The 27,122-nt window shown below is 39.4% G+C and overlaps 1 protein-coding gene across 1 annotated transcript; it reads left to right on the forward strand.

The window, feature by feature from the left end:
- ACRALDRAFT_210394 (uncharacterized protein) lies at nt 1-26,199 on the forward strand (the record flags this gene model as incomplete). The annotated part of the gene is made up of 7 exons (XM_071023164.1): nt 1-11; nt 9,886-10,070; nt 13,694-13,762; nt 13,819-13,855; nt 13,907-14,031; nt 16,780-16,848; nt 26,177-26,199. 7 exons carry the CDS (start codon nt 1-3, stop codon nt 26,197-26,199), a joined length of 519 nt encoding a protein of 172 aa, XP_070875477.1.
- Between the last annotated feature and the right edge of the window lie 923 nt (nt 26,200-27,122).

Raw genomic sequence — 27,122 nt, forward strand, 5'->3', positions numbered from 1 at the left:
ATGGATATCACGTGATCACGCACGCGGTCCCAGAGATCTGGTCTTATATACGGCTATTCTTCGGAATAGACCCACTGTATCTAGCTAGCTTTTCGTCCGATCTTTCACGATCATCACCTATCACCTATTATAATCATAATTTATATCATCCTTCCCTTTTTAGTTATCTAGACGATCTAGAAGAGCCGACCGTAGGCCCGCCTGCCTATCTAGCTATTCGTTCCCCTGATCGGACCACTGCCGACCCTTCTAGAGGCCCGGCGACCGTCTCCTCGGGACCCTTTAGCTCTAGATACGGACCCGTGACGAGCCTGACCCTCCCTTCGGCTAGCCTATTATTGGTTGGTTGGTTGTTTGTTTGTTTTGGCCCTAGCAGAGCCGTTCTGCATAGTAACAGCTTCGCCTTTCTTTACTACTATTTTAGGTTCCACGGTATACCCCTCTTAATCGTTAACGACTATAGTTCTAACTAGACTAAGAGGTTTTAGCGATACTTTTATAAACTCGTAGGGATTAAGTAGCGACTTAGTATAGCTTATTACCCCTAAACCGACGAAGGGCCTAAGAGGCTAAACTAAGATATCTAGGCCTACCTCTATACCTTCGTATACTATTCTTAGGATAACTAGGGTCGCCTATTACCCGCTATATAGTTATCGCTTAATAATAGGAAAAGCTTAACGACCCAGCTAAGCCCTTTCTTCTTAGAACACGGGTTTTATATCGACCCTATCTAAATCCACGACCTAATACCCGTATACCCGAAGGAAGCCGCCGCTTACGACCTACTAAGCCGTTTATAAGGGGCTATAGAGTCTATATAGGCAGCTATAGCTTTAAAGTAACTATAGGGCAAGGAGTCCGCGAATAAGCGGCGACTCCTAGCGGAGCGCTTCGAAGTAAGAGACCTCGCCTAGCTCTTTATAGCTAACTACTCTATGCCTAGGCCCTTAAAGAAGCTAAGCTGGCTATGCTAAAAGTATAGAGTAATAAAAGTAATTAAGTCCTATATCGTTAAGTTAGACGTGCCCTTAGGGATACACCCTTATTTTTACGTCGATATCCTAAAGCGAGCTAGCCGCGACCCCCTCCCTAGCTAGGTCGTAATCGACCCCTAGCCCGAACTAATTAGAGATATACTCCACAGCGATAAAGAGTAGGAAATAGAAAGTATCTTATACGCGCGGAATAAACGGTGAGGTCACGGTATACGACGCGAGGTATTAGTGCGTTAGGCGGAATACGCCGAACCTACTTAGGAGCCACTAGACGCCGTGAAAGACACTAAGGCGTTAGACGCCTTCGAAGCAGAACACGGCCCCGTGGATAAGAATAATAGACCTTTACGAGACTATATTATAAGGAATACGCGAAGATAAGGAGACCCTGGTATAAGGGGAGTACGACTTATAGTCGTAAGTTAATTAAAGGGGGGGAATTTACCGGCCCCCCTACCGGTTTCTAAGGAGATAAATAGTGCCTCCGTAAAGGACTTTAATTAACGGTATTACCGCCTAAACTCTCCTAGCTATCATTATTACTATTACCGGTAGTAGGACCGCTACCTCCCTAGAGGGCGGCGAGGATACCCTTTAGGAGGCGCGTTATCGTTACGCCCTATAAGCGAACCTCGCGGCGGAGGGCCGCTACCTCGCAGCGGAGACCCTCGCCGTTATTAATAAAGGCGGGAGCGGGGTTAGCGGCGGGGGCGGAGGCTGCCTCGGATAAAAAGGCATAATAGTCGCTACGAGCTAGTTTATAGGCCTTACGGAGCTAGGCCCGAGTTAGTAGCGACCTAGAAAAGGATATAGAAAAAGAGAAGAAGACACTTATATAGTCGTTATCGGGGTTATCGCGTATAGCGCGACCCTTATCGGCTAAGGGTTTAATAAAAGGCATAGCGGTAGTAGGGAGCTATAAAGGTTAGTTATAACGACCTTGCCTATAACTCGTAGGAAACTCACGGGGCGATATAGGTAGGATCCTATAGTATATTCGTAGTATTTAGGCTGTTTACGGGCCGCGCTAGGCCTGGATTAATTATAGTATATTTAGTTAAATTTTTAATTAACGCCGGCTATACGGTTAGTATAAGGGCAATAAAAGGCGTTATAGGGGTGGCGGGGGGGGTACGCTAGGCTATATTAACGCTTAGAAGGCGTTATGGCCTGCCGGAGAGTTAGTAGGATCCTCGCGGCGAAGTACTAGGCCCAATTATAAACCTCCTTTTTAGCCGGACGCTTACCGGTATTTGCTATAACGGCGAGGGCCTCCTCGGCCACGCTTTTAACCGATTAACCACGTTCTTCGCTATTAAAGGCGGGGGGGGGGGGGGGGGGGGGCGCGATATTACCGGCGGCTAGCTACTCTTTAACGGTACCCTCCCGGGTATAGCGGGCGTTATAGTAAAGGGGGGATATCTACACGCACTTTATTAGCTACTATTTAGCTGGCTTAACGCGAGGGCTTATTAAGGGACTTATAATAGTTAGAAGGATAAACGGAAATATAAATTACGAGATTAATAAAATAACTATAAGTACGGAACGACTACGCCGCGAGTTAGTAGAGAACGACACGGCCCTAGGCACGGAATAAGTGATAGAGCTTACTGCTAAGACGACGTTATAGGATTATAGAGGAAGAATTAACTATGAATAAAAAACCAGGCAAAGCTACGCTTATACTACGATATTAAACTACGGAATATAATAAAAGCCTATAGAGCTATTTATTATAATAGTTTACGAATAAAGAAGAAGGAGTAACTAGGCGTTTTTGGATATAAAGGGTAAGCGCTTAGCGTGAGGCGGAACGTTAGCGACCTAGGAGCGAAGTCGCCGCGAACACTGCGCGACACGAATATACCCGAAGTAAGGGGGGATACACGCCTCCCTCGTGACGCGTTTAGAAAATAATAGGCTTGGCGCTTAGTTATTACGGCCCTGGAGGAGGGGGAGGGGGGTAATATTACGGGTTAACCCCTTAAAAGTATAGTTCCGGTATAAGGCCGGAACCGCTAATTAGCACGTAGAACCGACGCTTAAACCTCGCGCAACCCTTACCGAGGATTCGTATAAACCTAGTAAATCCTGCGCCTCTTTATAGACCTTTTCCTTTCCTTTCCTTAATTCTAGCTACTATAATTATTCGGCCTTACTTAGTGCGATTACCCTGTGACTAGCCGCTTATACCCGCTAACACTAAGCCCCCACGGCTCTAACTTCGACGATATAATTAAGGCGTTATATTATCTTATAACCCTGGATTATAGCGTTAAGTTAACGATTAACGGTAAAGAAAAGGTCCTATACGTTCTAACTTTTTACTACCTTAGCGATATGCTATAGCAGGATAAGAATTCTGACTTTAGAGGCCTAAAGGTATATAAATTCTACCGGTTCTGTTTTATCGGTCCTGCTACGACGAAATCCGGAAACCCTGGTGCTATCCTTAATTTCGATATTATTACTTATAGCCGATATTATTAATAGTATCTTTAGATACGGAATAAAATAGATGGCTTTCGAACTAATACTCATAGGCAGAGGTAAGTCATAGTGCCGCCTATACCGGGTATAAGTATTAAAGCAGTGATACTAACCGGTATAAAGATATAGAACTTAATAGGGTATTAGCGAAGAGTGGCCTGCTCTTACCGATATATCGCTAGCCCTTGATTTAATGCTTTCTTAGCCTCCCGATCCGGCTTATTCGGAATACGCTAGGATATCGGCTTTAATATATAGTATCCTGGTTAATAGTATCCTGATAGCCTAGGGGGTTAAGGAATATACTTAAGCTCTCCGATACTAGCCTTTTTTACCTGGGTAGGAAAGGTTAGTATCTCCTATTTATTATCTTACTAACTGTTAATATTATACTTATAATAAGTAATAATCATAATAATAATAAGTATAATATCTAAGTTAAAATAAACAGTATATAGTTATAGCTATATAACTAGACGTCTACTTTATAACCAGCTTAACCTATACTATAATACTATACGTATTATACGTGTATATATATACTTAGCTTATAATATATATAATATAAATATACTAGGTATCGTAAATACGATATCTTGGTTATTACTTAAGCTAATAACGTGGCGTGATAACCGTCGCGTAGGCTGTTAACGTAACAGTCGCCACCCAATCTTTCAGGGTCTTTTGCCAGCCCCGGATCTAGGAAGAAATCCCTAAAGTCAGGTCTTTACAATATATACACAAGCTTTTACGCATACAATATCCTAAGCAGTAATCCTACGGATCTACGAATTCAACAGCTATTTGCTTAATATTCCTCTCTTCTGCGCGTACAGCCTACTACTCGTAGCCCAATTTATTAAAAGGTTATAAGCCCGGGTTAGCAAAGAAGGAAATCTACTCTTTTCTACCCTTTTATTCTACTCGAAATACCAAAAAGACTCCTGCCTTTTCAGGCCGTTTTTGCCTATTCAGGCCGTCCCTTTATCTTCCCCTAGTCGTAGATCCTTATCTCCGACCGTACGAAATCCCTTTATCTCCCGAAGACAGCCAATCGAATCGAACCGTTCGTGCCGATACCACGGTTCAAAGCCCTTTCTTCTTCCTAATACGGTCGCTAAGAGTCGTGCTAAGAGGCCAGCTCTTTATTCCTATTCCAGAAGAACTACACGATTAGAATAAGACTCTTTGTTATGATCAGATATACTATTCCTTTGTTTATAAAGGGACGTTTTAAAAAATAAGAAAAACAACGAATACATAGATTAAACGTAGCTGCTTTTATAGTTATTATAGCTCCACGAATAATAGCTATAATAATTAAGCCACTTAACCTACCGCGCTGCCTATAATAACAGGATATCGTAACATCGTATATAAGCTTTTAGTAAAAAGTCCGCCTATAGAAATCCTGTTATTCGCTTTATATAAGCATCGCTTTTCTTTATACCGCGAGATCTATAAATAGCTTCACCGTTTAGACCCCCTTTTAGACCCACTTTTGAAGCTAGGCTCATTAGAATCAGACCTTTAGCTTAGTATTCTTTATTTCTATCCTTTATCGACAATATAATAAAGAAAAAGGAAAAAGCAATAAAGAAAATAATAAAAACAAATCGTTAAATAACTTAGTTAATTTTAACTTAAATAAATAATAAAAAATATCGTTCTGCTGCTTGAAAATGGCTTAATAAGAGACTGGTAAAGAAATTTCCGTCCGGAAGCTTCAGGGCAGCACAGACTATTAAAACTGGACTATAGGAATGCACGCTTACTTTGCTTGTAAAGGAAAATATATTAAAGACGTTATAAAGCCCCTTTTAGCAATTCCTTCTATAAAATAGAAGGAGGAGTCTCTAAAAGCCGCTAGAGATATACTCTCTGCTTTTTTAGACGGTCCCTTAGCCCAGGTTTAAGGAATAAACGAAGCTTTAAAAGTATAGGATAAACTAAAGGATTTATATAAAGCAAAGGGATTCTAGGCCGATTATATCGTCCTGACTTCTTTTTTTAACCGCTCGCCTTTAGAATTCCCTAATCTCGAAGCGTATTTATATAAAATACAAGAGAGACTCCTTACCTTAAATTACAGAGGTATATCCTTTTCTAATAAGGTGGTCTTTGCCTAGATTCTTAATAGTCTCGACGAGAGGTACGAATCTATAATAGGGTAAATAACTTAAGCTCTCCGTCACGATATTACTAGTTATACACTAAATAAATTAATAGCGGAATTAATAGACGCTTTAAGAAAGGTCGATTAGCCGTCGAATACCCTCCTTATATAAGGTTCGAAATCATAGAAGAATAATAGCAAAAAACCCTGGAAAAAGCCTAAGGGTTTATTCTATAAGAACTATAAGAAGCCTGGCTATACGCCGACTAACTGCTATTTTCTTTATCCTAAAAAAGCACCCAAGAACTAGGTAATAAAGGATAATTCAGGATCAAGGAAAAATACCCAGAATAGGGTAAATAAATCCTAGTCCTCTCGAAAGGATAAGGAAAAGAAAGGAGGAAAGACGAGTCTCTCTCGAAAGGAGAAGCGTATAATAAACCTCGTACTAAAAGCTAAGGAGCAGCACGCCCTAGATACGTCTTTAGAGGAGGAGAACGACGAGTCTGCTACGGTCAATATAATTTTAAATTAACAGAATCAGTAGCAGGATCAGCCGCAGGAAAAGGAAAAAGAATAGGAAGATAATAATAAAGACAAAGAGGCTGGCGTTATTTTTAAAGACGTCCTCCCTCCTCCGTTTCCTCTTCCAGACCGTCCTAATCCTTTTACACAGGATTTAATAGATATAGATCAGGTATTTATTATCTCTTCTAAAAATAAAGATATAAATAATACTAACCTTAATATAGATTAGTTAGTGGAAAAGATTCATAAAATACAAGCAGAAAACAGTATCAAATTAGATCTGAATTTCTATGTAGATAGCGGGGCTACGGCGTATATTATTATAAATAAAAGACTCTTTTCTACTTATAATACTAAAAAGAGAACCGTTCGTTAGGGTTAGGTAAAGGAAATAAAGATATAAGGTAAAGGAGACTGCGTTATAAAATTCAGGGATACTAGAAAGCTTTTAGTTTTAAAAGAGTGCCTTTATATACCGGAAACAGGCACGAATATTATCAGTCTCTCTTATCTTAATAGTAAAGCTCGCGGTCTTACTAGAAATAAGAAGCTCTTATTATTTAATAATAAAGAGTCCCTCTTTCTTTATACAACGGCTCTGCTTTATAACGGGCTATACTAGGCTATAGCACGGGCACTATCGTATAGGGGGGTTAAGTCTCAGAAAATAAATATAATAAATACTAGAAAAAACATAAAGAAACTGTTATAAAAAGGTATTTTACCTAAAGAATAGTCTTAAGACTTAACTAGAATAAAGAGGTTTCAAAGGTTCAAAGAACAGGTTTCAAAGAAACTAAATAAACAAAGAAAGGGGTTGGTTGAACCTTAATAAAGAAATAATATAACAAAGAAACCTTAACCTCTTTAACCTTAAAAAGAGCTTTATACATAAAGAGACCGTAATAACCGTCGAAGGACTACCTCTATAACTAAAAACACAACGCTATAGCATAACAGGATAGGTTACATTAACCCTATTACCTTAAAAAGTCTGTATACTAATACTCTTGAAAAGGATTATAATATAACCAACGAAGAGTTAACTAAAATACAGAGCTATAATGCCTATAAGAGAAGTAAGTCTATTACACTTACGAATAAAGATTCAGTTAATAAATATAAAGACTTTTCTTCTTTAGATAAGGTTTATATAGATCTTTACGGTCCTATTAAACCTCTTTCTTATAATAAAAAGCGTTGGATTTTGTTTATACTAGACCGTTCCACCCGGTTTCTATAGGCATAACTGCTCTTAGATAAGTCTAAAACGACGGTAGTTATAGCTATAAAAGAGTGGAAAGCTTAGGTGGAAAATAAGAATAATAATAATAAATATCACTTCTATATTAAAGAAGTAGATATAGACGGTGGAAAAGAATTCAATAACGCCTCTTTTCAACGCCTCTTCGCAGGTGTAAAGCATAATATAAAGCCACCGTACACTCATAAAGCTCAAGGCTCTATTAAACGAGTTATAAGAACTATAATAGAAAAGGTTCGAGCTCTTCTTTTCCACTCAGGGCTGCCTCGATACCTTTAGGGTAAAGCTATTCTCTCAGCTATATATATATACAACAGATCACCCAACTCAGCTCTTAATTATAAGAGTCCCTTTAAGCTTTCACAAGGTCAGAAACCTAATATTAATAATATACGGGTTTAGGGTTCTATTATTTATTATAAAAACAACGACCCGAATATAAAGAAACTAGATACAAGAGCACTTCGAGGTGCTTTAATAGGTTTTAATAACTATAACTATAATGTTTATAACCCAGTAACTAGAAAGACTGGTTGGTTTCGAGACGTTTATATCTTAGAAAATCAGTTTCTTCACTCTTCTTTAGATAACTATAATAATAACTATACGCCTGAAAATAATAATAATAACCTCCCTCCTTATATAAATACTCAGGCATATAACCAGGTTTCTAACCACGGGCTTTATTAACCCGTTAAGTATAATAAAGGAATCACTTTTAGTGAAAATACCGGTCAATTTTCACAAAATATTCCTTCGCGCGTTTTGAAACGTTCTGTTAAGTCTATTCAACCTGAAGAAGAGAATAATAATAATAGACGTAAGAGTCTTCGTCTACGGGCAGCGGGCTATAAAGTTCCAGCTATTAATAATCATAATAATAATAATAATATTAACCACAGCCCGGCTAATAATAATAACAGTAGCCAAAGTATCAGGCTAGAAGTCCAAATACCTTTAAAACCCTTAAAACCGGACTATAAGGATTTAATATTCACTGATAATAGTGCACTATACCTTATAAAAGATACCATACTTAGAAACCTACAGTTTTAAGAAACTTCCCTATTTCTTTTAACTGTAAATTCGATTAACGAACCAGCTACCTATAAACAGGCTATGAACTGCCTAGAGAAAGATAAATGGATAGACGCGATGGTAGCAGAAATATCAGAACTCGAAAAGAGAAAGACCTGGGACTTAATAAGTATAAAAAATACGCCTAATAATTATAATAAAATAAAAGAAGACTACCACGTACTAGGAGGTCGTTAGGTCTTCAGAATCAAATATAATAGCTCTGGCGAAGCTATTTAATATAAGGCTCGGTGGGTTATTCAGGGGTTTAATCAGGTTCTAGGTCTTGATTATCTAGAAACCTTTTCAACTACCTGCCGGCCAGAAAGCTATAAACTAGCTTTAATACTAGGCGTATTACACGGCTGGAAATTCAGGCAGTTCGACGTCAAAAACGCGTTCGTTTATACTAATATAGATACCCTGATATACGCTATACAACCTACAGGCTTCGAGAAAGAAGACAGCTCGGAAAATAAAAATAATATAACACTCTGTAAGCTTAATAAAGCTTTGTACGGGTTAAAACAAAGTCCTAGACTCTGGTATAATTACCTGGTTAAGATATTATCTAAACTAGGTTGCTAGGTCTCTGAATATAATAACGGACTTTTTACCTTTTATAAATATAATAAAATTAAAAGAATAGAAGAACGAGCTATTCTTTTATGCCACGTTAACGATATAGTGGCTCTGAGCCCGTCTAAGGACACTTTAGATTATTTCTTTAAGGAGATGTCTAAAGATATTACACTCAAAGACTTGGGTGAAATAAATACCTTTCTAGGCCATATAATAAATATAAATAAAGATAACAAGACTCTTTCTATAAGTCAGTTGCCTTATACTAATAAGATACTTAAAAGGTATAATAAACGAAGTCTGAAAAGGGTTAATACCCCTTGTATACACAAGAAGGTCCTAATACCAAATCCTGAACAAACAATAACTAATAATATAAATAAATACCAACAGGAAATCGGGGCTTTATTATATTTAGCCTTGCATTTAAGACCAGATATAACTTACGCAGTTAACCAGTATTCTCGCTATATAAGTAATCCCTCGCAAGACCACTTTACTGCGTTGAATCGAATCTGGGCTTATATAAATACATATCCTAATATCGGTCTTTTATATAACTATAATAAAGAAGACCTTAGTATTTACAGTTATTCTGATGCCAGCTTTTCAGATATAATCGAGGATAGAACCTCGACTTCAGGATAGATTTACTACGTAGGAGTAAATAACCCCGTTAGTTAGACCTTAACTAAACAAAAGGTCGTTGCTTTATCAACAACAGAGGCCGAATATATAGCTCTCACAGAAGCTTCTAAAGAAGGAATCTATCTTTATAATCTATATAAAGATATACTACAGAATCTAGGTCTAGATTCTAATACAAGGGGCAATAATAATAATAATAATAATAATAATAATAATAATAATAATAATAATAATAATAATAATAATAATAATAATAATAATAATAATAATAATAATAATAATAATAATAATAATAATAATAATAATAATAATAATAATAATAATAATAATAATACCCTCGAGATTCCTACTATCTTAATAGATAGTAAGAGTGTAAAGAAGCTCGCCGAAAACCCTGAATTTCATAAACGGGTAAAGCACATCGACAGGCAGTATCACTACTACAGGCAACAGCTACATAATAATAAAATAAAAATCGTATATATAAATACGAAATTTAATATAGCAGATATAATAACTAAAGGTTTAGCAAAAGAGACTCATAATACTCTTCGCGGTTATATAAACCTAGGTCACAAGGACGATACGTTGCCTGAGTATGATTTGCCGCCTTATAATAATATTAAAGAATTAAAATACTAGGTTTTAATACTTAGTATTCTTAGTTCTTTACAAGGGGAATAACTAGGTTTTTTACCTTCGGGTTTTCCTAGATATCAAAGGTTTTTTCTGAACTTTCCTTTGAATAATATACTATAATAATAACAAGGGTTTTTGAATTTTCCCTTGAATTAAAAAGAAGAGGTTTTTTCAAATTTTTCCTCTATGTATTCTAGTCTTAGATAGACTAGGATTACTGCGCTATAACATAAATATATAACCTGACTAAGCTGCACTTATTATATAAGAGTCAGCTTACGGGGGGGTATTGATATTATACTCATAATAAGTAATAATTATAATAATAATAAGTATAATATCTAAGTCAAAATAAACAGTATATGGTTATAGCTATATAACTAGACGTCTACTTTATAACCAGCTTAACCTATAATATAATACTATACGTATTATACGTGTATATATACTTGGCTTATGATATATATAATATAAATACACTAGGTATCGTAAATACAATATCTTGGTTATTACTTAAGCTAATAACGTGGCGTGATAACCGTCGCGTAGGCTGTTGACGTAACAGTCGCCACCCAATCTTTCAGGGTCTTTTGCCAGCCCCGGATCCAGGAAGAAATCCTAGAAGTCAGCTCTTTACAATATATACACAAGCTTTTACGCATACAATATCCTAAGCAGTAATCCTACGGATCTACGAATTCAACAGCTATTTGCTTAATATTCCTCTCTTCCGCGCGTACAGGCTACTACTCGTAGCCCAATTCATCAAAACTAACTACTCCCTTACTAGCTATATATGCTAGTCTATTATCGTACCTGCTTTCTTATAGTCCTGGTTAAGGCCTGAGTATATCTACATGCTATTTATAAAGGAGGCCTAGCGTGGTATCCTATCTGCTTTTTAACTAGTAAGCCTATAACAGGTCGTGGATTATATTATTTATTGCTTTACGAGGATAACTAAGACTAATAGCCTTCTAATAGGCTAGAATATATTTACTTATAATCGTTAGAACCTTGGGTCTATTATTAAGGAAAGTCGCGCCCTATACTAAAGCCTCTATATCTTTGTATCTGGATCTATTACTGCTAACCCTCGAGTATATAGTCAGTTTAGTTAAAGACTATTAGCATCGGTGGCGCCTTCGGAATCTAATAGACCGAGTACTAGTATACGGACTATTAAGATAACGATATAAACAATTAAGGAAGATAAACCAGTAGCACCTTATCGTGTAACCTAGTACCTGTATAATATAATATAGCCGAATATTTATCTTAGCGTATATTACCCGGCTATTATAAAGGAATACGCTCTGCCTATTAATACTAATATACTACGCGGGGAAATCAAGGATCGGTTTATAATATATTCCTATCCTTTATTATATCGTTACCTAACTATTATATCAGGATATTTAAGAAGAGGTTATACGAGATAAACCACTTAAACGTGGAGAAGCTTTTACTATAGAAGATTAATATACAGATAACCCTTCGACTCTTACTTCGTAACGCGTTCATTAACGATAATAAGCTATTCTTAACTATCCGAACTATATACGATCAGTGCCCTACCCTATTTAACGCTATGCTATTAAGGTCGGATCGTCGTGACTTATAGGACTAGGAGGATAAATTCGATATCGGAACTAACCTTAATAAAAACCATCGTCGACTAGCTATTATCGTAAAAATTCCTTAATATATTATACGGGAGATAATTTATACTATTAACGAGTATTTACCGCTACCTCTAAAAAGCGATAGTATAACACCGACGTTTAGGGCGCTACTTAAAGCTACGTATATTAGCGACTATTAGTAGCCTAAGATATATTCGTTCGGAAATAAATAGATCTAGTAGTCTTATAAGCTAGCGTTCACGGATAGGTAGGTAGATACCTTACGTGATAATTAATTATAAGTCTAAGAGTAAGCTAATAAGAGTATATACCTCCTCTAACTACTAGGGATCTCCGTCGCTTTATGTTTATACGCGGCGACTATATATAATATCGTAATAGTTATATCGGACGCTTAGATTAGATCTTTATCTATAAGGAGTATAATAAGTCTTATATCTTTACAATACTTAGTAAGGTGACTATCTATAATAACAGAGATAAACTCCTAGACCTGCTAATTATGTCTACTAGCGACCCTATTATTATCGGCCTTAATATAATCTAGCCCTCTAAGCTATATATTATAGATATTAATAACGATAAAACGGTATAGGTGTAGTGGCAGGTTAAATGGCTCTAAGGTAAGGTATATCTTTATTCGTAGCCTTATATAACTAGTATTCTAGCTAATTAGGTAGCCGTTAAAGCCACTAAGCCACCTATCTTAAGTCGTTATATAAGTCGCTCGCCGCGTAACCAGAATCTTACAAGCACTGACTATTAATTAGTAGATAGAAGGATGCCTGTTATCGTTATTTAAGGTTAGAGGCCGCCGCCGATATTAGTTTCCTTACTACCACCTTACCTTATACGTATAAAGTAGGTTAGCTAACGACGATTTATAAGGTATTCTTCTAGATCGACTCTACCACCACTATCAAGGAGTACCTACCTACCTAGGTAGGTAGGTATATTAAGATAAATAGTAAGACTAACGATATATTTAGGAGGGCTAATTAGCTACCTGTCTTACCTTGTTGATATACGATAGATAAGGTTAAGAGTGTTTTAGAGTTTAAGTCGACGAAGTTAACGGGTGATTAAACTAGTCGATAAGGTTAGTTAACGGGTGGTTAAGCTAGTCGATAAGGTTAGTTAACGGGTAGTCGATGGCGTTAAATAGTGTTTGTTTACGATTAATATTCGCGTGGCGGCGCGGGGGTAATTAGGTAGGTACTATCGTGGATATCCAGGACTAGGTGTTTTATACCTAGCCACGCTAAAAATATAACGCGGTAAACTGAATTATTATAATTAGTCTATTCTAAGCGTGGTTTACGATACTATAAGGTTACTCTATATATCTATTTAATTAGCCGACGAGTAAGTTAGGCTAGATTATTATTCTAGGATAGCTATAAAGCCTAGGCTAGATCTGATTCTTCGCCGAAAAAACGGAACTAGGATATATTACTATCCTAGGCTAACTTGTTCCTAGCAACTCCCGCTAAGGTAGCGTAGAGTAGTCGTAAGTGCTTTTTTTTTTTTTTTTTTTTTTTTTCCTTCCCCTGTTTTCTGTATATTCGTTAGCCACCTTCGTCGGCGGTAACAGCGATGTCTATAGAGTGAGATTTTTATACTGCCGTGTAGTTTAAGGAGTACAACGTATATATAATCTCGGGGGAACGTACTTACCGGGGGTGCCGAAACCTGTCGCTAGTGGATACCAATTCTGGCCTCTCGGGCAGCGACACACGAACTCATAATAGACCCATGTATTGGAGTACTTGTTGACTTGATTGAGTCACCGAGGTGAAGACGCGTCTTAATTGAATGCGACTTGAGCGACGCGCGACAAAGACGAAAGAGAGATAGTGAAAGTGTGTGTACAAGTTACACGTACGACTACGCCGTTGAACAAGCCACACGCCAGTCTTAAATTGACCCAATTCCCTCAGCGCCACCGTCCCGGTGTCATTCGAACATCGCATTCTATCCCTTGGTCTACATATTCTAATCATCTTCTTATACTTACTGTCCCTAGACCCGCAAAGTATGGTTGGTAAGAAAGTAGAGTAACCTCGCGCACGTCCCTTTTTTAGGATTTGCAAGGCGTTTACGGGCTGACTTTCTATCACAGTATTATACCTGGTATATAAATCATAACAATTAGAAAAAAGGCACTTAAATTAGTATAGACCCTATAGCTAAATTTAAAGTTACTCTATTCTGTTCTGCGTGCGAATGCCTTTAGAACACTGGCCCGCTATACTATGATATAAAGTTACTATTCTGTTTTTATATTACTATTCTGTTTTTACAGGCCCCTATAAAAAATTATAGAGTCTTTGCAGAGTCTTTCTTATACATACTATCCCTAGACCCGTAAAGTATAGTTAGTAAGAAAGTAGAGTAGCCTCGTGTACGTCCCTTTTTTAGGATTTGCAAGGCGTTTACGGGCTAACTTTTTATTATAGTATTGTACCTGGTATATAAATCATAATAATTAGAAAAAAGATACTTAAATTAGTATAGACCCTATAGCTAAATTTAAAGTCACTCTATTCTTTTCTGCGTGCGAATACCTTTAGAATACTAGCCCGCTATACTATAATATAAAGTTACTATTCTGTTTTTATATTACCATTCTGTTTTTATAGGCCCCTATAAAAATTTACAGAGTCTTTATAGAGTCGTACTTACCGGTCTCCTGCCCTGTTCCTCCTAATTCAGAATGCCAGGAATATAGTTAGCTAACCTACGGCGCCCGCTACGCCGCCGCTATAAGTATACCGGAGCTATAAGTCCGTAAAGCCTTTCCCTGATTTTAGTTACTATCCATATAGCACCAGGATCTATACTATCTATTTACCGTGTTAAGCTCTTTATAGGCGGCCGCGCCAGAACTAAAACCAATAATCTAACTAATATTCTAACCCTCCTATAAGGAACTAAAACTAATTAGACCCTCCTATAGGGATCTAAAACCAATCTAACCCTCCTATAAGCGCCCGTTATATAGATTATATACCTTCTGCCGGTTATTATTATACTTCCCGCAGGGTATAGCTAATTCTAAGGATAGCCCCGAGACTAGCTCCATAGCTAATATTATCCCTAGGTTATTACTGCTACGCTTATCGGCGTTATCAGCCTACTACCGCCTTTCCTATAGGCTATACTAGTATTCCTTATAATAGGTACTATAAATACCGCGACAGGAGGAGGTCTAGGGCCGGCCCCCCTGCTAATAACCCTAGCGCGGGCGATAAGGTGATATTATAGGATCGGATAGTATAGAGGAATCCGCCTTAGGCTCAACGTTATACTCTTAAACCGGCTAAATAGATCCTATAGAATAATAAGGTTATAGTCGAGTATTCTAACCTAGGGTTAATACGGGTTTTATAATAGTCACGAAGAGATAGAACGGAAGAGGAAGATCTAGAGGAAAAGAGGCAGTTTGAATTGTGGAAGACTGTGAAGACTGTAGAAGTAAGATACAGAGAGAGAGAAAAAAAGGAAAGGAGGAGGGAGGCGGGCAGCCTAGTATATATAACCCTTTCCTACGGCTTATTTAAGCTACTGATTTGGTCTTTAAACCCTCGAAGTATAGGTAAGGGTCTATGGGTTTCTCCGAAGGTCCTGAAGGTCCGTGGGTCCACCTAAAGGTCTATGGGTTTACCTAAAGGTCCGTGGGCCTACCTAGAGGTGCGTGGGCCTACTTAGAGGTCCGTGGGTCTACCTAGAGTTCCGGGGGACTCGGGAGGACCCTAGAGGACTTAGGAAGTCCTTAGAGGACTCGGGAGGACTCGGGAAGTCCCTGGGGGACTCGGGAGGTCCCTAGGGGACTTAGGAAGTCTCTGACTTACAGGAGGTTTCGTATATCGTACTATATCATATATAGATATATTTATTTTCTGGGTATAATACTAACACGGGTTAAGTATAAATATTATAGAGGGGCAGACCCGTGTTCCGGGTCTGGACGTTATGGATATCACGTGACCACTTAGTCCTAGAGATCTGGTCTTATATACGGCTATTCTTCGGAATAGACCCACTATATCTAGCTAGCTTTTCGTCCGATCTTTCACGATCGTCACCTATCACCCATCATAATCACAATTTGCATCATCCTTCCCTTTTTGGTTATCTAGACGATCCAGAAAAGCCGACCGTAGGCCCGCCTGCCTATTTATAGCTATTCGTTCCCCTAATCGGACTACTACCGACCCTTCTAGAGGCCCGGCTACCGTCTCCTTAGGACCCTTAGCTCTAGATACGAACCCGTGATAAGCCTAACCCTCCCTTCGGCTAGCCTATTAGTTAGTTATTTGTTTTGGCCTTAGCGGAGCCGTTCTGTATAGTAACGGCTTCGCCTTTCTTTAATTAGTGCTCGGAGGCGGATATAATCGGCGTAGGACCTTTCCTACGTATAAGGGTAGTTCTGGCCTACCTAAACAAATAGCCTATTAACACGTTATTAATTAACGATACAGTCACGGTTTTCCCTTTAAGTCTTCGGTCTTAAGTCTTCGGTTTTTAAGTTTTTAAGTCTTGAGTTTTAGTCACGATATAGCTTCGGTTTCGATATGGTTTTTAATACAGATTTAGATACAGCATAGCTTCGATTATAATACGGTTTTTAGTCACAGATTTACCCTCTAATAGCGGCTAAAGGGCTTAAGTCAAGGCCTAGAAGAATAGCGCGTTATATAGGTAGTAGAAGAAAAGAAAAAGAAGGTTACGATACGAGTTCTGATTCCGGCTACAATATATTATTTACAAAAACAATAAAAACAGTTTCCCGGGGCCCGAGTCTCCGGAAAAGCAATCCCGATAATGCTTTGGAAGAGCAGAGGCTGCCTGCTCGTCAGTAATAGCTATAATCCAATCCGATACAGAGACTGCCTATATATTAATAGTCCCACGGATCCGGTTCGATAGTCCCGAGTACCACGGATCCGGAAGAGTAGAGACTGCCTGCTTATTAATAGTCCTAATATAAGAGGAAGGCATTATAATAACGGTATTATAGAAAAAGGAGGATACGATACTAGGGTTAGAGTAATCAGAGCCGCGCGTAGGATACGTTTCTATTCCTCTTAATCGGGTTAACCTCTTATTTTAAGGTCCTCGCGAGAGTCGTGCTACGTGGCTATAAAGGAGCCTTAGAAAAGCTCTACGCTCTAAGGTCTAGTCACGATATCTCTTTACCGTTTACTTCCCGTTTATCTAATTAAACTAATAGTAACGTCGTTACCCGTGGGTAGCCCACCGTTCCGGGCAGTCCACGCAGTTATAGTCAAAGTAGTAGTCGGAAGAGCCCCGCCCTATAATAGAAAAGTCAGGAAAAGAGTCCCGCCGCCCGGCACGTCCCTATTCGCCTAATTAGGTATTATTCCTATAGTTAGGAAGGTTATTATTAGCGTACGTGCCCGGAAAGGAAAAGCCCCGTTAGCTCCGTGATCTGGAAAAGCTATAATAGCTCCGCGCTTTAGAAGAACTAGCGTGTTAAGTCCGTTAATCCTATTATTCCGGCGCTAAGCTCCCGTGCTAGCTTTATCGTGCCCGAGGTAAAGAGTACCTATACTAGCTCCCCTGCCCTTACCGATTCCGTGGTACCAATTCTAAAGAGTCCTCCTATGGACTCCGTGATAAAGGAGCCTGCCACCACCCCTCCTACCGTTCCTTTAGTCCGGAGTCCTCCCGTAGACTCCGTAAAGGAGAAAAAGACGCCTACCGTTCCTATAGTAGAAAAGAGTCCTCCCGTAGACTCCACCGTTCCCGCTAATTAGTCCGCCCCTGCCCCGCTTAATTAGCCTTTCCGCCTACCTCTAGGCTTAGAAGAGATAATAAAGGTATACGTTAATAAGTATATAGAAAAGGCCAAAGAAGAGGAGCGGCGATATACTATAGGCCTGCCTCCGGCTATAAAGACTAAAGATATTATTACCAATCCGTTTATTAACCTCCTAGCCCGTCTACCTAGCCAGATAGCCTTCCTTCTACCCGATAGCTTTAAGAATCCTTATCTATAATAGTATATAGGCTATTATAGTCTATTAAGCCGGCTATAAATTAAAGAGCTATTCGGTAGCTCCCTTAAAAAGGAGGTAAAGATAGTAAAGATATAAGCTTTATAGTAGGTGATTAACGTGATAAAAGCAGAGGTATAGCAAAAGCAGAGTCTTTATAAGCGTTAACGTCTTCTTTAGTGGATTTACCTCTAGGGCTAAGAGATTTTTCCTTACTATTTTCCTCCTCCCTCTACCTATTCCTCTTTTCCCTTTTCCTTTTCCCGCCTTTTTTTCCCCTTCCCTTTTTTCCCGCCTTTCCTTAGCCTAATCAGGGCAATAGAATCGTTTTTAGAAGCAGAAGTCGTTCGTGGAGTCTATAGGAGCGTTTCTAGTTCCTAACAGGGGCCGCGTTCGTGGACTCGTATCTAGGGCCGCGTCTTCCTTTAGATTACGCCCTAGGGCCGGATTTTTTTTTTCCCGAAGCTGCTCCGTTAACCTAATCAGGACCTCTTATTTTTATTTATTATTTTTTAGGTTATTTAAAAAGCTGCCCTTAAGGGGGACCTCTTCGTATAGCTTTAGGGCCGATAGATATAATCCTGCCCTTTCCCCGGTTCTACCCTACCCGATTTTTATTCCCTTCTTTTCTATATAAAGACCCTAATCTAGCTTATTCTTTATAAAGAAAGCTATACGCCGTAGGAGCTTCTTCGTATAGCTTTAGGGCCGATAGATAACTAGGCCTAGGGCCTAGCCTATAAGTCTATAGGAGTCCTATATGGATTTTTTAGTATTTTTCTACCTAGCCTTTTACCTCTTCCTTAGGCTATATCTTTTATAGGTTTCTACTATTTCTTTCGCTTATAACCAGGATAGCCTAATCAGGATAAGCCGAATTAAATAGTGCCGATTTTGATTAATTTAGCTAGCTAGTTATTAAGTTATATATAGGTTAGTTTAGTAGTACGTGTTAGATATCTTTATCGTCTTTTTCGAAGTAGACTATATACCACTAATACCGCCTACCCTTTTTAATCCTGCCTACCGTTTTTTACCGGTAGAGTCACTATAAGCTTATCCTGCTTACTCTTTTCCTTATTTTTCCTTTTTTTCCTACTTTTTTTAATACTCTTCTTTTCCCCGATATTTTCGTTCCTCTAATCGGCCCGAGCCTAATCCTACCTGCCTATAGTTAATCCGATTAATCTAGTTAATCACGTTAATCCTGCTCCTCTTTTTCCTATTCCTTTGAGCCCGGCTATAATACTACCGCCTTGAAGAGTCCTGCCGCGAGACCCGATCCCGTTCTTCGTTTACCGACTCTACGGAAGAATTCTAACCTTCCTGCGTGCCGTGCCACGCCGCTAAAAAGATCCGACCTGCGTGCTTTACGCTTACGAACCGAGAAGTGGACTACCTGCCTTAATCTAGGTAGTGGAAAAAGATGGATATACTCTACGCCGTCGCCTAGTTCTGCGTTCTACGTCGTTAATCTTTTACTAGGGCTGCCGCGTTACCTTATTCCTTATACGGAACTAAAGAGGCCGCCGCCGCCTACCCTACGTGTGCGTTCGTTATTACGTCTACGTTATGGTCTTCTCGAAGACTATACTAGGGCCGCCGCCTATTTACCGCCGCCTACTACCACTATCGCCGCCGCGTTACTTATTCCTTATACGGAACGGAGGAAGCCGCCGCCGCCGCCTGGCTTATTCGGATAAAGGACCTACGAGGTCACCTTTACGTCTTTAAGGTCACCGTCCTTTAAGCCCACGTCTTCGAGACAACGTCTTTAGGAATACACACACGCGAGGAAAAGAAGGACTATTACTGGATTGCTTATGGATGCCCTGATTAGGGTAATAAAGATATATTTAGGACGGTTACTGTTTATATTTATATATTAAAATTATTAAGACCACGTGGCGTGGCTTAATAATTTAGGGCCGATTATAGAGGGGCAGACCCGTGTTCCGGGTCTAGACGTTATAGATATCACGTAACCACTTAGTCCTAGAGATCTGGTCTTATATACGGCTATTTTTCGGAATAGACCCACTATATCTAGCTAGCTTTTTATCCGATCTTTCACGATCGTCACCTATCACCTATTATAATTATAATTTATATTATCCTTCCCTTTTTGGTTATCTAGACGGTCCAGAAGAGCCGACCGTAGGCCCGCCTGCCTATCTATAGCTATTCGTTCCCCTGATCGGACCACTGTCGACCCTTCTAGAGGCCCGGCGACCGTCTCCTCGGGACCCTTAGCTCTAGATACGGACCCATGACGAGCCTAACCCTCCCTTCGGCTAGCCTATTAGTTAGTTGTTTGTTTTGGCCCTAGCAGAGCCGTTCTGCATAGTGACGACTTCGCCTTTCTTTAATATTACGCTACCCTTTACTAGATTAGTAAGAGGTTATAAGTATATAGTTATAATTAAGCTTTTATTATGGCTTTATTTATTTATCTATTTAGTTAGGAATCTATTATATCGAGCCCGAAGTTTAGTTTCTATTATAATCAGGGCGATATAAAGATTAAACCGATCCTAAAGCTACCCCGCTATATTAAACGCCTTCTACTAGATATTTATCCTATGTCCTCGGGTTTCTATAAGAATATATAGCGATATAATAATAGTTTTATATTTACTTCCGTTTAGTGTATAAAGACCCGTCGCGGGCTAGCTAGCGGCCTAGTGGCTTTCTCGATCCACGGCGCCCTTTATTATATCACCGGCCCGCTTAATCCTGCTAGGCGTATTCCTCTTTTTATATAGTTAGATTTCTATAATCCGTAAGTTACGGCTAACCACCGCCACGCTAACACTCTGACTCTTAACGGTACGCTTAATCAGGAGATTCTAGGCGAGCTATCGTTTATTCTATATATATATAATCCGTATACCGGGATCTATCTTAGCGCCCGCGAATAGTTCGATACTCTTAGTAAGTAAAGTCGCGTACTACTGAATCCCTGGATAAGGTTAATTATAGAGCAGGGCGCTAACCGTCGCCGGGAGAACCTACCCGTTATAAACAAAGTTACCACCATAGTTCCTAATAAGTCTAGTTAGCGAGGTTACCAGGATATTATATTAGCTAAGAGGGGCCTAGGAAATAGCGTTTGGGCTTTCTATCGCGTTAACCACGAATACGAGGCGTATTTACCGCTTTCTTATCCGCTTATATATCCTCTAGGCGGGATCGGATATTATTAGAATATACGGCTATAGGATCTGTATAACCACGAATATTAGGTTATAAAGATAAAGTTTCGATAATACTACCGCTACCTGCTATACCCGCGGCGGTAATAGAGGTTAGTGCCCTTTACGTATAGCCGGTTATTTTAGTAGTACCTAGTAGACCTATAGGCTTTATATAATCAGAAAAAGCTTAACTAGATCTAGCGCTACTAGGCCTAGATATAGGCTAATATATATAGCGGTATAGTAAACTAGGCCTATCGCGGCGATAGTAATCTTTATAACGTGGGCTAGCGGGTTATCCTACCTGCTATTTATCTTAGCAGGCAGCGATTTATCTCCTAATGCTATCAGGATTCTATAGCGATTATTCGGTCCCTTAATCCCCCAACCTTCTTTATCACTTTCATGGTAAACTCTGGATAGCCAGAGATCGCCTATAAGCTCTTACCGGGTCAGGATATAACCGATTAGCCTAATTTAATTAGTCGCGTTTTCGAGCTAAAGTGCCGCGAGCTTAAAAAGAAACTACGCGAGGGGCTCTTCGGCGTGTTTACGGGGATTATCTAGACTATCGAATACTAAAAACACGGCCTACCTTATCAGTATATACTCCTTTTCCTAACTCTAAAGGCCTCTATAATATATAAAGAGCAGGCTAATATTAATAGGGCTATTTCTATAAAGCTTCCTACGGTTAAGACTGACCTTACCGGCTATCTCTTAGATATTATTAGGAAAAATATAGTACACGGCCTATATAGCAGCAATAGGCCTTCTACACTATATATATAATCCGATCACGGCCCCGCCGCTCTTTACTCTCAGGGATTCCCGAAGCCCTTTATCCTAAAGACGGTTATATAGGATAATAGCTATCCGGAATATAGGCGGCGTGATACTAGCTAGTATATTATAAAGAAGGGCCGGTTTAGCGATATCCGCTTAGATAACCGTTTCGTGGTCCTATATAGCCCGTATCTCTTACTTAAGTACGGCGCTTATATTAATATAGAGATCTACAGGACTATTAAGGCGATTAAGTATATCTATAAGTACGTCTATAAGGGCAGCGATTAAATAATAGTTAAGATTACTACGCAGGAAGGAGAGAATAAGATATCCCTCCACCTAAAGAGTCGTTATATCGGGCCTATAAAGGCAGTTATATAGTTATTCGAGTTTCCTGTCTATTAAGAGTATCCGCCTATTATATATCTGTTGGTTTATCTTAAGGGGCAGTAACCGATCTATTTCCACGAAAACGCCACCGCCTCTTAGATTAAGAGGTAGTTAGCTAAGCGGAAAAGCCCGCTTATAGCTTTCTTTAACTATAATCGGGATTATAGCAATAATCGCGATCTATACTATTACGATTTCCCTAGCCGTTATACATAGTTACCTTAAGAGTTTAAGTGGCGCCTAAGGCGGCGCGGGTTCTAGATCGGCCGCCTATATTATATACCGCCTACCTCGGGTAAGCCCTATTATCTACGGCTACTCTTAGTATCTATTTATAGCCCGACTTCCTTTTCCGATCTACGTATAGTTAATAGGGTCCCGTATGGGACTTTTCGCGAGGCCTACGTTACTATTAGTCTACTCTATAATAACCGCTACTAGGTTACTTATTTCGAAGAGGCTGCTATTTAGTAGACTAGCCACGGCTTATAAAAGCTATTTATTATTATACTCACCTTTAGTAATATTTCTAGTCCGCTAGCTATCTAGGAGGCTTTTATAGAGTCGATTTGTAATAACCTTAGGTATAGGATTAAGTAAGAGGGCCTCCGTTATTCACCGTCTCTTTAGCAGCCCTATCTTAACTATGGCCTCTTTCCTATAAAGTCACGACTCTACGACACGGGCAGGACTCTTAAAAAGTATAGTCTACTAACTCCTATTTATAATTAGCAGTTTAGGATAGGTAACTCCCTTTTAGCCGCCGAGCTAAATTACGATTATACTGCTTAACTAGCGGCTTTTAATAAGATTAAGCAGAAGTTTAACCCTAACCAGGCGGCCGTGTTTCGGGAGATTATCGACACGGTAAAGTCGGGTCGCGGTGGTTAGTTTTTCTTATAGGGTCCTGGCGGTATAGGGAAGACCTTTAAGTCCGCCCCTTGACTAACCGCTTACCCTACCCTCCCGATCACCTTTTTCTAAACCTTTCCACCCACACAACGCTATAATCCAACTGCGTTTTTCCTACTATAACATTATAAATCCCCTTTTTTAATTGGATATTCGTATTTAATATGCTAAAATACACGGAATAAGACTTTTAAAACGCGTATAACGATATCTTAGCGGGTAAAAGCCTACGACAGGCTTACCGGGATTAGGAAGTGCCCTTCTCTACTTTTCGAGGCTATATAAACAGTAGCGTAACGCGCCGGGAGGCTACTATACCCCTATAAAGGCTATCCACCGAATAAGAGAGTCTTTTAGCTAATCAGATTATCACGCAGGGGTCTGTTAGGATAGCTCTAACCCACGCCCAGATCTACGAATTCGCTTCGTATCTCTCACGTCTAAACGGCGACGATATTCCCCTTAGAAAGCGATAGATAGAGGGCTTTCTTACCCGTAATCCTATTATAAAGACCCTCCGAGGCAAGGTAATTATAAGGAACCGCGTCGAAGGCACGATAACTAAGATTATCCAGGGATTCCTTAGCCTAGTCGAGGCTCCGGCCCTCCGCGATATTCCCCTACACCTTCGGTTTAATATAGATAAGACTAGGATACAGGAGGGGCTTAGTATTAACGGCCTTATTATTAGAGAGTCTAAGAGGAAGTCGATCTATTTTAAAGTAGCCGAAATAAAGATCTAGACTATAATTATCGAGTATATCTTTATAGCGGGAATATCCTTACCGCCGCTCGTTATTTTAAGGGAAAATCGGTCTAATAGTAATAGTTTCCCTAAGATATAAAAGGATATAATAACTAACGCTTTGCTACTACTAAAAACGGCTAGACTATAAACGATATAGGCCTAGATTAGCTTATAAATATCTTTAATCCTTCCATAAAGGGGGTAGCGGCTTAGGCCGATTCTCCACGCCTTCTAATTATGGATAGGTATAGGAGCCACGTCTTAACTAACTTTATATAGCAATGCTTTATTAGGAATATCGTAGCCTTATTTCTACTAGCCTATTCTAGCCATATTACTTAACCTCTTAATATATCGGTCTTTAGTCCCTTAAAGTCCTTATATCAGAAATATCTAAAGAACGTGGCTAATCTAGGAGACTCGTCGCCTATCGGTAAACGGGCTTTTCTAGAGTGCTATCGGAAGGCATAGATTAACGCGTTAACGGCTTAGAATATTAAGGCGGGATAGAAAGCTATAGGGCTATAGCCTATTAGTCGAAGGCAGGTCCTATTACGTTATTAAGTAGTAGACAGGAATCCCGTTATAATCCTAACGACCCCTATTAAGCGGGGAAATCTATTAGATATATAGTGGATAACTCCTCGGAGCTTAAGGGAGCTTAGGGACTTATAGGCGTTAATATCCACGCCGTCAGGATATACAAGACTTAGGGCTATAACCCCGCGCCGGTCTAGGCGACTGCTCTAGCAGGCAGTAAGGGCGCTTAACGTTAAAAATTACTAGTTAGCTATAAAAGAGACTTGGATTAATCAGTTAAGCTATTAAATAGAGCGCCTACGGCCGTATAAACGGCTAAAGGTGGTGCCGGATCCTAATACTCGATTTATTAGTATCGAGGCGATTAAGAGGGCGCAGGCTCGTGGAACACAGCTTATTCAGCTAAATAATACTACTACCAAGGAACAGGATAGGCAGTTTAAGAAATAGTAATCCGAATTCCTATTAGAATAGCTAGTAATTTAAAACTATTAGTCTTAATAATTTACGTTGCTTCCTTAAGTTATATGATCGGGAGGGTAGGGTGAGCGGTTAGTCGGGGGGCGGACTTATATATTATAGCCTCTACGCCTACTTCCGGTTATAGGGTCGGGTTATTCTATATATCGCTTTATCTAGGATTACTGCCGTTTTACTTAAAGGCGGCTATATGGCTTATTCGCGGTTTAAGATTCCTATTCGTATCGATAGCGCCTCTTCTTATAATATCCGGAAAAATACTAACCTTACCCGTTTACTAGCGGAGACGGCCTTAGTTATATAGGATAAGGTTCCTATATAGTATAGGCATTACTTTAAAGTAGTCTATCGTATATTATAGGATATCCGCGACTATAATAACCCTTTTAATAGAATCCCGGTTATATTTAAAGGTGATTTTACCTAAATCCTTCCTATTATTCAAGGTAATAGCCGGCCTTATATCGTATAAGCTTACTTCCAGCGGTTATCCCTCTAGCCGCGTCTTCGTGTTCTCTACCTTACTTAGAATATACAGGTTACTAATAATAACCCGGCGAATTAGGCGTTTATACGATAGTTATACGACCTCTTTTATTATAAAGACTACTATAGGTTAATTAAGCTCTTCCTTTCGATTACGGCCGTCTTCGGGCACGTCGGTCTTTATAATTATATCTATCCTATTAAGCTGCTTCGGCGGAGCCTATTCGACTACACGGTCTTTATAGATCGTGTAATCCTAACCGCCCGTAACGCGTCTATTAACGATATTATAATAAGATAATCGCAGACCCATCGGTATATAGTCGGACCGATAGCCGCGCACGGACTACCGATCCGAACCTATCTCTATGCGTACGTTAAGGGATTAGTTTAATCTCTTAAGTTAAAGTCTTGGTTTAAAGTCAGCGCTTAGTTAACGAATATACTACGATTACTCTACGATACTAAGCTATCGAGCCCTTTTCTATAATATCTTTTCCTTAACTAAAGTCTACGGACTTTCCTTTCGTTATAATTCTTTAACTTCCACACCTTTAAGGTAGTCAGGCCGAAGATACCACCGAGAAGGACTTAAGGAATAAGCGTCCCCCCGGGGGGAGCTAGCGAAGCGGACGCCGGGTAGCCGCCCGCCGTACTAAAGTTAATAATAACGGTGGCCAAATAGGGACCGTCGGATAAAAATAAGGGGTTAACGGATACGCCGGTTACGCTCGGTCCTAAAAATAGTAGTTCGTAGGTCGATTAGCGATCTATCGCCGGCCCCTCGACGTCGACGTAAAAGGCGTTAATTACGATATTTTCGTAGTATCTCTAGTAATAGAGCGAGATTAATTAAGTAATTATAGAGAAGCTCGCTAAATAACCGGCGCCCCGGCGCGATTACGAAAAACTACCGGTATATAATTATAAGCTAATTAAAGAGTTATCCACGGTTATAGAAATCGATAATTAGTTAGTAGCGATTAAGGCTAGGAATTAGTTTAGACCTAGTGCCCTAATACTATAATAGATCGAATAGGCTTTAAGAAAGCTTAAATATACCTTCTAGACGTCCTAGAGGCACTATACTAGGAAGATCGCTAACCCGAATTAGAATAACTTTACGGCGTTTATTTAGCGAGAGTACCTATCCCGGGATAAATAACGGTACTATTACCGTAAGGAACTTCGTAAGCTATAAATAACCGGCGATATAACGCCGATAAAGCTATTTAAACGGTAGGATAACCTATATAGGCTATTAGGCTAGGAGATAAGCGGAAACGAAGAGCGTGCCTATAACTATTTTAGTCGGCTACCTCTACGTATTAAGGATAAGATATAAAAGCAGAGAACTAAATTAGATAAGGCCGTGACGTTAGCTTAAAAGGCGTAGCTATTCTAGGATATAAGCCTTATTAAGAAGGCGAGTAGTAAGCGATCGGATACTAGTCGTAAAAGGACCCTATTAAACTTTTAGCGTTCGGACGGTCGCTTAAGCCGGGTAAGCACTCCGGCGACTAGTCGGCGTACGCCCGCCGAGCTAGGTAAGATAGACTTAAAGGG

This window comes from Sodiomyces alcalophilus, assembly GCF_042370955.1.
Source record: "Sodiomyces alcalophilus JCM 7366 unplaced genomic scaffold ACRALscaffold_4, whole genome shotgun sequence".
In the NCBI taxonomy this organism is placed as follows: domain Eukaryota; kingdom Fungi; phylum Ascomycota; class Sordariomycetes; order Glomerellales; family Plectosphaerellaceae; genus Sodiomyces; species Sodiomyces alcalophilus.